The sequence below is a fragment of the Parasteatoda tepidariorum genome, chromosome X1, assembly GCF_043381705.1.
Source record: "Parasteatoda tepidariorum isolate YZ-2023 chromosome X1, CAS_Ptep_4.0, whole genome shotgun sequence".
NCBI classification, from domain to species: Eukaryota; Metazoa; Arthropoda; class Arachnida; order Araneae; family Theridiidae; genus Parasteatoda; species Parasteatoda tepidariorum.
Window position 1 is genome coordinate 55,573,048 of NC_092214.1, and position 12,496 is coordinate 55,585,543.

General features: G+C 28.0%; 1 protein-coding gene across 4 annotated transcripts in view; it reads right to left on the minus strand.

Annotated features, from left to right (window-relative positions):
* The window catches only part of LOC107436981 (activin A receptor type 2 punt), a 55,907-nt gene extending 44,619 nt beyond the window's left edge, over window positions 1–11,288 (minus strand). The window contains exons 1-2 of one of the 4 annotated variants that reach the window (XM_043042140.2): window positions 11,077–11,288; window positions 1,011–1,199 (exon numbers count right to left, since the gene is read on the minus strand). In XM_043042140.2, coding sequence (XP_042898074.1) covers window positions 1,011–1,199; window positions 11,077–11,185 — 298 coding nt within the window. In that variant the 5' untranslated portion in view covers window positions 11,186–11,288. Of the gene's footprint in view, window positions 1–1,010; window positions 1,200–3,248; window positions 3,321–10,646 lie in introns of those variants that run through there. The other 3 variants (XM_016048830.3, XM_043042141.2, XM_071187535.1) reach the window with 3 other exon arrangements.
* Between the last annotated feature and the right edge of the window lie 1,208 nt (window positions 11,289–12,496).

Here is a 12,496-nt window from a genome sequence, read left to right on the forward strand (position 1 = left end):
AATTTTTTCGTATTATGCACAGTAAGTACAAAATAATGTACATCATATTCAAATTTCATGTCAATCGGATGATTTCTTGTAAAACGCACTTGTTGCTTAAGTTTTGCACAATGTATATTTGAGGTAACTTCGTCGAACCATTACGATTCAGTATTAGAATGTGAAGATCCGATCATAAGCTCAAAAGTTATTCTGGTTGGTCCGTTTTTTTTCCTTTGGCGCACTGTATAACAGGTCATACAAGGCGCTAATGGTGACAGTATAATGCTTTAGGAGTAGCTCTCATGACTTTGGTGCCAGTAGTTGTTGTAGAACAGGCCCAGAAAGTTACAGATCAGTTGCACTGAAACATGGTTACCTTTTTCCAACTGAACATTATGCAAATCACAAGGATCACCGAATCTCAATCTAATAGAGCTAATTTGAGATGTCATTAATAGGCAGTTCAGAGATCCAACACCACAATGTGGAACATCGCGACTTAGCATAACTGCTGTGTAGGTATTTAATACAACCTAACTCCAGATACTCACCGAGAACTTGTGCCATCCATGCTAAGGTAAATTGCAGCTGTTTTGTAGGACACAACTCTATACAATCAGCATTATTAATCAGCAGGCATTATGTTTTGGCTCTTCATTGTATTTAGGTAATGCAAAAAGTAAATTAGGAAGTTTTTTTTTAACTGACTTATAAGATATGACGTAAGAAGGGACAAAAATTATATCACACACTGAAGGTTTGTATTTCTAACAGTGACAATAATTGTCAAGTCACGTTAATGTAACTGCCTAAGAACATCTAGTTGCAACTTATACAGAACAGGAGAGATTTAGTGAAGTTCTGATTAAGAATGTCACATAAGTGCTTAACTGGGTCTACACTTGGAAAACAAGGAGTGCTAATAGATATTAATACCGTAAAGTTTATAGTAATACTTTAAATTACTTTACAAAATTTTAAGATTTTTATTAGAACAAAAATAAACACAGAATATAAATATTAATCACCTTTCAACTTAATAGTAAAAGATTTACTGTTATTTTGCCATAATACATAGCAGTTGCCCTTTTCATTTTCAGCAGGCTTACATTCTTCAGTACTATTGCATCCTTCACCATTACTACTATTCTTGCACATAGTTTCATTGTATTTCTCACAAAATGTTAAATCACCAGTTGAATTCAAGGAGGGCAAGCCTGAAATAAACAAATTTTATAGAAATGCACAAAAGCAAACTTTAGGGTTTTTCAAATATTATGTAATCATGTTTTCAAATCCTACCTCCCTGGGTCAGTAAAAATAGACAAATCAAATGTTTTGTAGGGAAGTTGCAACATTGTTTTTTGCTTTGACTTTCAGAGTAGCAATCTGATTTTAAAATGAAATTCTGATAAAAGATGTAATTTTGAATTGAACAAAATATATGTTTGAATGATAGTTAAATGAATAACCTTAAAGATTTATTTTTTTTTGCACTTTTCTTTTGCAGTCAGAACACTTGACCCTTCCTTTTTTTCTCCTACAAATAAAGATCCCAAATAATTTCAAGTTTTCCAGGTTTCCATCACCCCAGAGAAGCTTGTATAAATATTTATCAGAGATAGGAAATTTCACTCAGTAGAAGACAATAATGTAATCAGCATTATTAAATTAGTGAAAATGAAATTTAAATTAGAGTAACTATAGAAATCAGATTGATGTATAGAATAAAGATGTTATTTTCTTATTTTGTAACAATTTGAAAATAAAATATTTACACCATATTATAATACAAAATAGTTAAAAATAAAAAGAATAAAAAAAAAGAATCCGATTTCGGAGCAGGCAAGCTGATACACAAGTTTGAGATTTCAAAAGATTTTTTGTAAAAAAAAATTTTTAGTAAATAATCCACAATCTTGGAATTATTGAGGAAAGATTTAATTACAGCATAGGTCGCATACGTGTTACTTATGTTATGGATACCTATGAATTATTTCGTCAACCATTTTCACCAAATCTGAGAACTATCTCCAAAACATCATTGCGGGCCCAATATTGGATTAACACAATGCCAGTACGGTGCAACCCTAGCACAGTTAGTCATTAGATAGATCTTTTTTTTTTTTATTTGGTGAAGATGCCATAAAAGCATAATCTTTTCTTTTTCTCTGCCTCCTTTCCCTAAAAGATGCAATTAAAAAAAAAAAACTCGGTTTTCAAGTGTTTTGTCCTCCAAGTACATTTTTCAGAACAAGACCGAAAATCGAAATTATTCTTTTGATTGATGCTGAACTGAATAGTCTATAAAGTAGACCTACTAAAGTTATTATAGCATAATAAAATAACATGTAACTAGGAAATTTATTCTAATAACTGTACTAAATATTAATAGTAATTTAATTAAACACTTGAATTGATGATCAAAAAAATTAACTCATTTAAACAAACATTTATATTTTTTATAAATTATTATTAACTCACTAATCAGTGGACTAATTATACATTATTATAATTAACATTAATTCACTAATATTGAAAATATTAATGAATAAGCAGGAGTGCAGAAAATTCTTAAGAGTCTGATATTTCCTGTGAACACTGTTTCTTTTTTGATCAAAATTTCCCAAAAAATGTTAGCTCTTTTCTTATATATATACAATAACTTTTCAAAATATTTTTGGAAAATAAAGTTTATAAAAGAAAAAAATTCATTTGATCTAACGAGCATATGTATTAAATAATAGAAATCAAAATAATTTGAAATAGTAATAATTTATCAAATTAAATTTAAGGTCCCACTTATTAACATAAAGAATTCAAACTAAGAAAATAATCAGTCATATTCTACTTCCCTGAATATAATTAATAACAACAAATATTGATAATCAAAAAGAATTATACGTTGAGATCAGACAATTATTGGCTAACACTTTAATTTTACTCAATCTAAAAAATCCGCCTGAAAATATAATATAAAAAAATTAAAAACAATATTTAGATTGATAATAATTAATATCTTACAGTAGTTACTTGTAATAAAAGCTCAATAATCATAATATGGGTCTTAAAGTTTTAAGATTACCATTAGAAAAACCAATTAATAGTTTTTCAGTATCAGTAATTTAATCATAGGAATCAGTGATTTTGGGAACATTTTTTATGTGATATATAATATAAATCATAATTATAGTAATATACAATTCAAGTATTGTGCATGATTTAGTATCTAATAAAATGTCTCCAATGTTAAAAAAGAAACTTACCTCAGTTTTTTGATGGAGGACAGTTTTTTGACATCAAAAACCCTACCCTGGTTCTGGTTGGCAAGGAAAAAAAATTGCTAAAAAAAAGGGGGTGCATGCTAGTAAAACTCAGTTCCTATACATTTTTACTCCACCTTAACTTCGTATAAATTAAACTTTGCACAAGTAAAAGTTCTTCCGACTCAGTTTTAGATATGCATAGTAAAGTCAAAAAGTTACCAGAATAAGTCAATTAGAAATTGTTAAAAAATAAAACAATTAGTTTATTTTATTAATTTTCAAAGTGCATTCCTCCTGCACCACACGCTCTTTCCAGCATTAGTATAAGAGTTCAAAACACTACTGGTATTCATTTTTTAAGGTAATTGTGAGCCAAACTCAAAAACCCGGAAAATTTCTTGAGTAAAATCATTAATGACGCATTTCAAAAAATTAATGCCTGCATAAATTTAAATTACCGATGTTTTCATCCCAATATAGTCACTCAAAGAAGTTTCTGTGATCCCAACATAGTCACTGAAAGAAAATTATTATAGCAATGGGGCTTAATCTAACATGTATAGAGCAAAATTTACATATGTAAGGTAACAATAATAAAAATTATACACAAAAAAGTTAAAGTTGTTAAAATTTATATTACTTTAATCAGAATTTTGAGCAATGTTTTGAAAAATTAGAATAAATCCAGATACAGCCCAAAACAAAACAAAAATAGAAATTAGTAAACAAAATATTTTTTATTAAATTTCAGTTATTAAAAGAAAATTATTTTGAAGGTCATTTATTGCTAACTAAGTATCTGCAGAACAAGTGTTCTTTTGAGCAGGTTTCTCCTGATCTTGCATTTTTGATCATATAATTATCAGTAATCAATTGTTGGTGTTGGATTTCTTTAGGGTGTACAAAATCATTGATCTGATTTAGCCATGCTAGTCTTTGAGGATAGGCAACAAAAACAATAAATATCTGCAGACTACTTTTATCACTTCAGATTATAAAATTTCTTAAACAGTTGATAAAATCTTTGTATTATGTAAAAAAAAAAAGTAATTCCATTTTAGAAATCCCAGGGTTCATTCTAGGTGGGGTTTTCGGGGCTGGAACACTCTGTTTGCCCTTCGACTGAAAAATTACGCCCCACATACCCTCTATCGCGCCCGACATATTGAAGGAGGATTTTATTTTTCGGTAAATCCATGTGGTTTTCTGATAATTTTCTGGCAGTAATAAATAGTGTTTCAGCCGTGATTAATCAGGTTTTTTTTTACAGTTTCCCTATGGCTTTTCAAATTTTGATATCTTTAATAAGTCATTATGACATGCACATTTTGAACTTCATCACTTCTTTGAAGTGTTCGATTCGTGACGATTCTATCATAATTTCACAGCATTTTATGATGGCTTTTTTGGATAATCATTCTTTCAGCCCCTTTACATGGTTTCTTGATGATATGTTTAATAGGAATTTCAAAATTCAAATCTGAGTTAAAACTATTTGATGTGTTTGATTTCTCGCCATTTTATGATAGGTTTTTTGGCAGTTATAATTTAATCAGTCCCTTTCACATGATTTCAAACAATCCAATATTATTAGGGCGTTCAATTCGTGATGATTCCATTGTAATTTCATTGGTCTAAAAAATTTCCACAAAATTTTTTATTGTTAAAAAAATGTGGTGCTTTTCAAGATTTTTCCACATTAAAAAAATATTTTGTCAACTTGTGTATTTATTAATTTGAATTTGTTTATGAGTAGGGCATAAAACTTAATTTATTAAATGAAAACACTTAAATAAATTTTGATTTTCATTATTTTTAACACACATGCTTGTTTATTCAAGAATTGAGTAAAATCAAATGAATTTTTTCTTTGTTTTTACTATCAAAAATTTTGAATAATATACAAACTCTACTTTCCAAAATTGTTTTGAAAAACCTATTAGACTAAAAATAAATGCTAAAATTTTTGGGGAAGTTTTTATTTGAAAGAATAATAATTGGAGGAAATATTAGGCTCTGAGAATTTTCCGCATCTCTGCTTATATGTACAGTGCCCCAAAAAAATAAACGGACTACTCTGAATAACTTTTGATCTAATGATCGGATCACCACATTCTATGACTTAATCTTAATGGTTTGAAGGGGAGGCCTCTAATATGCTAATTAATTAGTACAGCGATTGCTAAAATAATGAAATCCGACACAAAAACATACTTTCTCTGAATAAATATACCATTTTTTTGACAGATTCAGATTTCTGTCCCCTAAAATATAGGGGGTAGCAGCAATCAGAGAAATATGGTCCCAACAGTTTGTTCAGGAGAGCAATCCAAAGTTTGAACCCCTTAATGTTTATTTGCGTATTCTGTTGTATCTTGAGAACTTTTCAAGTGAATTGAAAAAGTTTTGCACACAATAAAATTTATTCATCCAAAGATAATTTCATGCAAAAAATAACTTATAGAAAATACAACTTTTTTTAAAAATTCTAGTTCTCATAAATTATTCAACAGATTTTGCTCAAAATTTGTATTTTCCCATGTAAAATTACATTCCTTCAAATGATGTCAAAGTTGCATACTTTACAATGAAAAATATGTTTGACTATTATTAAAGTTATTTTTTGCATGAATATATTTTTGGATAAATGGATTTTATAATTTTGTACAAAAAATTCAAAACTGTGCACTGCACTCCTGACCAAACTAATAAGGTATTTTGGGGGTCAGAAATCTGAATCAATCTAAAAAAAAGGTATATTTATTCAGAGAAAGTATGTTTTACTGTCTGATTTCGCAACTTAAAATATCGCCTGCACTAATAAATTAGCATGTTTTAGGTCATCCCCTTAAACGAATAAGATTGAGTCCTAGAACATGAAGATCCAATCTTTAGATCTAAAGTTATTCAGGGTCGTTCGTTTTTGTGCACTGTACATGAATATTTCCAATAAATCATAACAACAATATATTCCTTGATAAGTAAACTAAGTATAATTTACAAAATATACAAATTTTTGATAGAATGAGCTGATAATTTTTAAATCAATCAATTGAAGGGTTTAATTAAGTTACTATCAATATTTAGAACAATTAATAAATTCTTCAATTACACATTTTTTTATTTTGTTTATTAGTTTTAGTATGTTTAAATTCTAGTCTATGCAACTCGGCATTAATCTAAGGATTAGTTTCGAATTTCGGTCTTATTTATACAAAACTGAGGAGTTAAAATGGGAGTAAAAGAAAATTGATTTCAGATATAATGAATAAAACGACTGTTAAGTGTTTTTTTTTTTAATTCTCAATAATTAAACCAATTTATTTTCATTTTCAATAATTAAACAAATTAACACACTGAATAAATTCCAATTTTACCCATTTTTATTTATAATAATGTAATATTTTCTACACCAAAATTTAGATTTTAACAGCAATTGACAAAATAAAAAGAGAGTTTAATTTCAAAATAATTCAAGAACATAATTGATTGATCATTTGTAATTTTATATGTAAGTTTGTAAATAACTCATATTGATATTAGCTAACAATTATCTTACATTAAAATTTCGACAATCAATTATGAAAAAGGGATTTCGACATGAAGGTTAAAACCATGGTTAGAATGGGATAAAAGCATGGATAAAACGGAATAAAATCATTAATTGTTAAAAACTTGCCAACTATGCTTAAGGGAATTTTTTATGTCAGGTTTCAAAAGGGAAAAATTGTCCCTTATTTTTTCCAAAGAATATTAAAAAAAAATCTTTTTTTTTTTTTTTTCATTTTTCTTTGCTATATAAATTCTTTTTAACTTTCTCTCAGAAATTTTTAGAGATGCTTCCTCTTAAGTGACAGATGCAGTCGCCTAAAGCTTTTTAATGCGGTAGTTTTCCCTTAAAAATATGTAGGTATTAGTTTGCTTGGGTGTAGCTAGAAGGTAAGTCTCTTTCTGTATTTTTTTCCTTTTTTCTGGCATACTACTGTTTGGAAGTCCTCAAAGTTTGTTGATTATTCTGGCAACACACTGAACTGAGGCACTAAAACACAATTCTTACCCAATTGTTTAGCCATTTCTCCCCAAATATGAGATAAAAACCAATCTACAAATGCTGTGATTAAAAACACTGGGAAAAAAAATTTCTTTTTTTTCTGTAGCATGAGATTTTTAAACAGATCTTCGATACTTTCAAATTGCTGATTTCAAATCTACAAACACTTTCTTTCTCCAATTTAGTTTTCATTTTTTTTTTAAATTAAATTTTTAGTCTATTTTTTATTGAAAAGGGGAAGTATTAAAACGTTATGTATAACAAGGTTTTACATAAATGCTGTGACGAACTTCTAAGGGAGTTAAGGCATGATCATCATATAATGAAAATTGCATAGGAATCCAAACCCAGAATTGTTATCATACAGAGATAGGGATGCTTTACTATTATGGGTATTAGGGATACTACTTCTAATACCCATACTTCTCTATAATAGTATTAAGGATACTACCTTATTACTATTTTTTCATGTGTTTCTGACAGGGTTGGCAGGTTTTTGACATGTGACAGTTTAAACCATCAAAAACCTCACTGTCAAAAATGTCGAAAATGTCAAAAACCTATATTCATATGTAAAATTTAATTAATACATAAAATTTATACATTTTTTAATAAAGGATATTATTTCTAAATATGTTCTAGAAAAAATAAATTTAAAAATTTTGAAGAAACACTTATATTTTGAATAGTAACCAAAATCTTGTACCTTTGAAAGCTCACATCTTTTGTAATATTATGTTTTCATTTTCATGTGTTATTGAAAATCTGCAGTGATATTATTAAGAAATTTATTTAAAACCAAATTTAGTGTATAACATAGATTATACTAAAAATTAGACATTTTTAAAGATAAACATTAGCAGTTTTGTACATTAGACATCTTTTAAAGAAAAATCTTTTAAACAGATTGGGCACATGCAACATTCACAATCAGGGAATTTTTGTCTATTTTTAGCTCATCTGGTCTTCTCACTCAGTAAACTGGGGGGAGGGGGATTAGTGAACCGCTTTCAACATACTTTGTTTGGTGGTGGAAAAATGTTCAAAACTAGTTATGTGCTACCGTATGCTGCGAGGAGCAAATGAACTAGACTATTGAATTTTGAATTAAATTTCTACTTCCATCATTTTCATTTTGATTATGTAGTGTGATGCATGTTCTAATTTTTAAAATTATGTATTTAATTAGGATAATTAAAAAATTTCCATAATAATTTGTTTAAATATTTCATGGATCAGTGACTGTAATGTTCTTCTGTTTAGTTTGACTTTTGTGATTGGTTGTTAGTTTTTCAGAAAAATCAGTAATTCTGAATTTTAAATCTTCAATTTTTTTAAATTCATAGTTAACATAAGACAATACAAATTTAAGTGCTTTCTGTTAAATACACAGAGTAGTTAGTGTCGATTTACAGTATATTCAGCCTATTCATTTACTATGCTGAAAATTTAGTTTATCCAAATACTTGTGAATTTCATTTTGCTGAATACTATATAGTTTTGTTGAATATCTAAATATTCAGCTGTTGAATAATTACTTCTTGCTTTCAAGATATGCATTATTTGTATTCTTAATACAAGTGGAGAAAAAAAAATTAAGAGATAAAAATTGTTTTAAAATGATAAGTGTAATAATTATAAATAAATATAATAAACAATATGAATTATATTTATCATTATTCATAAATATAACTACTTTTAAATTCAAATTAACATACTGGATAATAAAGATATTCGGTATAACATTAAAAAAAAATTTTTATACACTTGTATCTTATATCAAGTTTGTATTTATACAACATAACTTGTAAGTTCCTTATAAATATTAGTTATATGTTCCTTATATGTCAAAAATGCATAGTAATAAACTTTTAATTTTCTTAAGTATCAAAAAGAAAAAAAAAATTTTTTTAAATATAAATATTTAAACAATTTTTGTGCAAAATTTTTCTGCACATGCATTTGAATATAAATTTCTGAGATTTTAAATCTGTTATTTTACCTTAATTTTAATTAAAAAATATTTTAAAACCTGCTGATTACCTATAGTATAATTAAATTTCAATATAATGCATGGCAACTGTTGGTAGTTTTGAAGTTTATATATTTTCTTGGCAAACTTCAGTTTTTGACATTTTTGACGGGTTTTTGACGGTTTAAACCAGTATTATACCCTTGTCATGTCAAAAACCACTTTTGACGTCAAAAACCCAATCCTGGCTTCTGAAAAGGTCATAATAGAGTAGCGCCCTTAACTATGCATGACATTTCCGAGCATGGGCTCCTATACAATTTTAATCCTGATGATGAGCTTTAACTCTCCTAGAAGTTTGCTTCAACATTTACGCAACCTACTCAGGGATCTGTCCAGGGCGAATTTATTGCCGTTTAGCAGTACTTTCACAAATTCAATTTTAGAAAAAATGGTAGTTTCACAAAATACTTTTAACATAATTTCAAAAAATATTTAAATATTTTCTTATTTTACCATATTTTTGTGTTGATTTTTTAATATAATTTTTAAAATTTCACAAATTATGTCTAAATTTTCACAAAATAGGTACCTTTCAAAAAAACCTAGGCAAGCCCTGCTACTATTACACATAACATTTGTAAACTTGCACATTTCAACAAAAAAATAGAATGAACATGTCATTAAAAAATAAAAAAGTTTTAGGAGCAAAATTAATTTTAGATTTGAAAACGTTACACACAAATTAGGTTAGATCAAATTTGTATATAAATGCAACAAAAAATTTGTTGCCTTGTGCAATCTGCTACACCTACTGCCTTGCAGGAAAGTACCTGCTACCAGGACATGATGTTGCAGAAAATTAGACTTTTAATATACTTCTTTCATTTTATATAGCCAAAATTAAAATGAATGGGAGATAAAGTATCTTCTAATTCTATCATAAAATTTTCTAATTTGTTAGCACTGATTGCTTTTTAAAATAAACAGCACTTAAGAGCATTTATCATAAAATTTAAAATATTTCAAATATATATTTGCACCTAAAAATACATCGTAAGTAAAAGAAAAATTTATTGACATTAATTAACATTTATAACAATATACCAAACTTTTTAACCTATTCTGAAATGATATCGATAAACATGGAGACCCAAACACGAAATTTCTAAATGAATCAAAACATGGAAGATATAATAAGTAAATATTGACAGATACAAAAATGCAATATTTCTACATCACTAACATCAATATTGACATTTCAACTATTCTAGTAGTTCAATGTTGGTGATACGATCTAGTGACATTTTAAGTAAAATTAAAAAAATATATATAAAGGAGAAACAAATTTTTCGATAATTCCTTTAAAACTTACCAAAACACTGACTAAGAATAAGATGCGCCGCAATAACGAAATACAACTGGGGATATTTGCAATGCTGCCAAGTTATCGCCATCAGAGTTCTCAAAGTTAAAATTAAAATCATTTTGCAATGATGTTTTACTGGTTTATCTTTCAATCTAATGAAAAGTTCGCAGCGATCGTTATCTACTGCACATTGATGACCAGATAAAACAATGGTAAAAATTCGTAAACAAGCGATTTATGTTTGTATACTAACACTAGCAGCAACAGAAGGGCCCTTCTCATGTATATACCAGTATAGCCTGAGCAAACCACTTAACATTGAAGATCGATCTATCATAATGGTTTGCATTACAAAACAAACCATACTTATTTCGTCCTTAAATCTTTAATAGCCAAGTCAAACATTTTTCACTAATTACAAGACACTCGCACTCACCGCACGTCGCGTACACATCAACAATGGCGTTGTTGTTATTTTGTTGTTGGAAAAAAATGCTCATATGACTTAACGTACTGTTTCTGAATTTAATGAAAAGTTTAGGCATGACGTTTAAAGCAGCTATGACGTCATCAAACACAAGGATTGGATGAGATGGAAAATCTCATTGGTGCAATATAATTCGAGATCGCAACGCTTGAATACGCTCTAGCGGAGACGATATTTTCAGGCTTTTATTTACTAAGTTTTCTTTTAGTTCAATCAGAATCATTGGCAGGGACGTAGGTATGGGAGGGGTTTAGGGGGTTCAAGCGCCCTCCATTGTAAATGGCAATATTTTCTCAAACTATTAATTTTTTTAATAGTTTTAACAAAAAAATTATTTCGTTCATTGATTTTATTAGCTAAAAAACAACACTTAAAAAAATTATTTTATGACATCGATATGAGGCTCTTTCATGTTCAAAAATGTAAAATATTTGTTCTTTCCTCCCAAGGAAGCAATACTCTGAACGATACCCATGTATCTCCCTGTTGTTTATTTACTAAGTTAGTAGATTCCTCTTTACGATAGGGAAATGTTCACAGCTACAAATTACCTTGCTTTATCTATATCTATGGAGGATCATTCTTAAGGGTCAGTGTGGCATATTTAAAGATAGCTTGTTTGCTTGAATCTGTTTATAAATGCTTCACAGGAAAAAAAATTTAGAAATTTGGGGGTGCCTTTTTAGGATTGTAATATGATATAACCAGTAGATGGAGAGAGTTCTAAGAGTAGTACTAACATACAGGTAAGTTTAAAACGGGGGTTACTCTCAAATCAAAAACTTTCTTGACATTTCAGTCAGGAAACTTTTACTACGATGCGCTCAAATTTTGTTCTAACTCTGGTTGTCTTCAAAACTTCAGTACAGTTTTAAGTCCCTTCATATTTTTAATTAGCTGACTATTTTTTTTTCGTATATTATTGTATTTTCCTTTTATTAACATTTTATTAAATTTTCATTGATAATTTCTTTCCTGCATTTGACTCTTTGCTGTGAAAATGATTTATTTATTTATTTTTAAATGGTACTCTTTAATCAGTTCAAAAAATACCCTCAAGGAATTTTATTCATTTGGAAGTAAGCTTATATTTAATTCAATTATATATGATGTATGTAAAGGCTAGACTTGGATTAGATTTGATGTGCCAATATATTTCACAAATTAGTTTTCGCTATGGTTTTATATAATTGTCACATTGTTATATTTATTACTAAAAAGCTATTATAAAAAATAAAAAGATATTAACTGTTACATAAGTAATAAATCTAAATATATAAACTGAAGGAAGTGAAAAAATTTGTTTTCGATCAACAAAGTAATAATATTCAATAACTAAGTAAAGTTGCTGGTTGACAACTGAAAATCT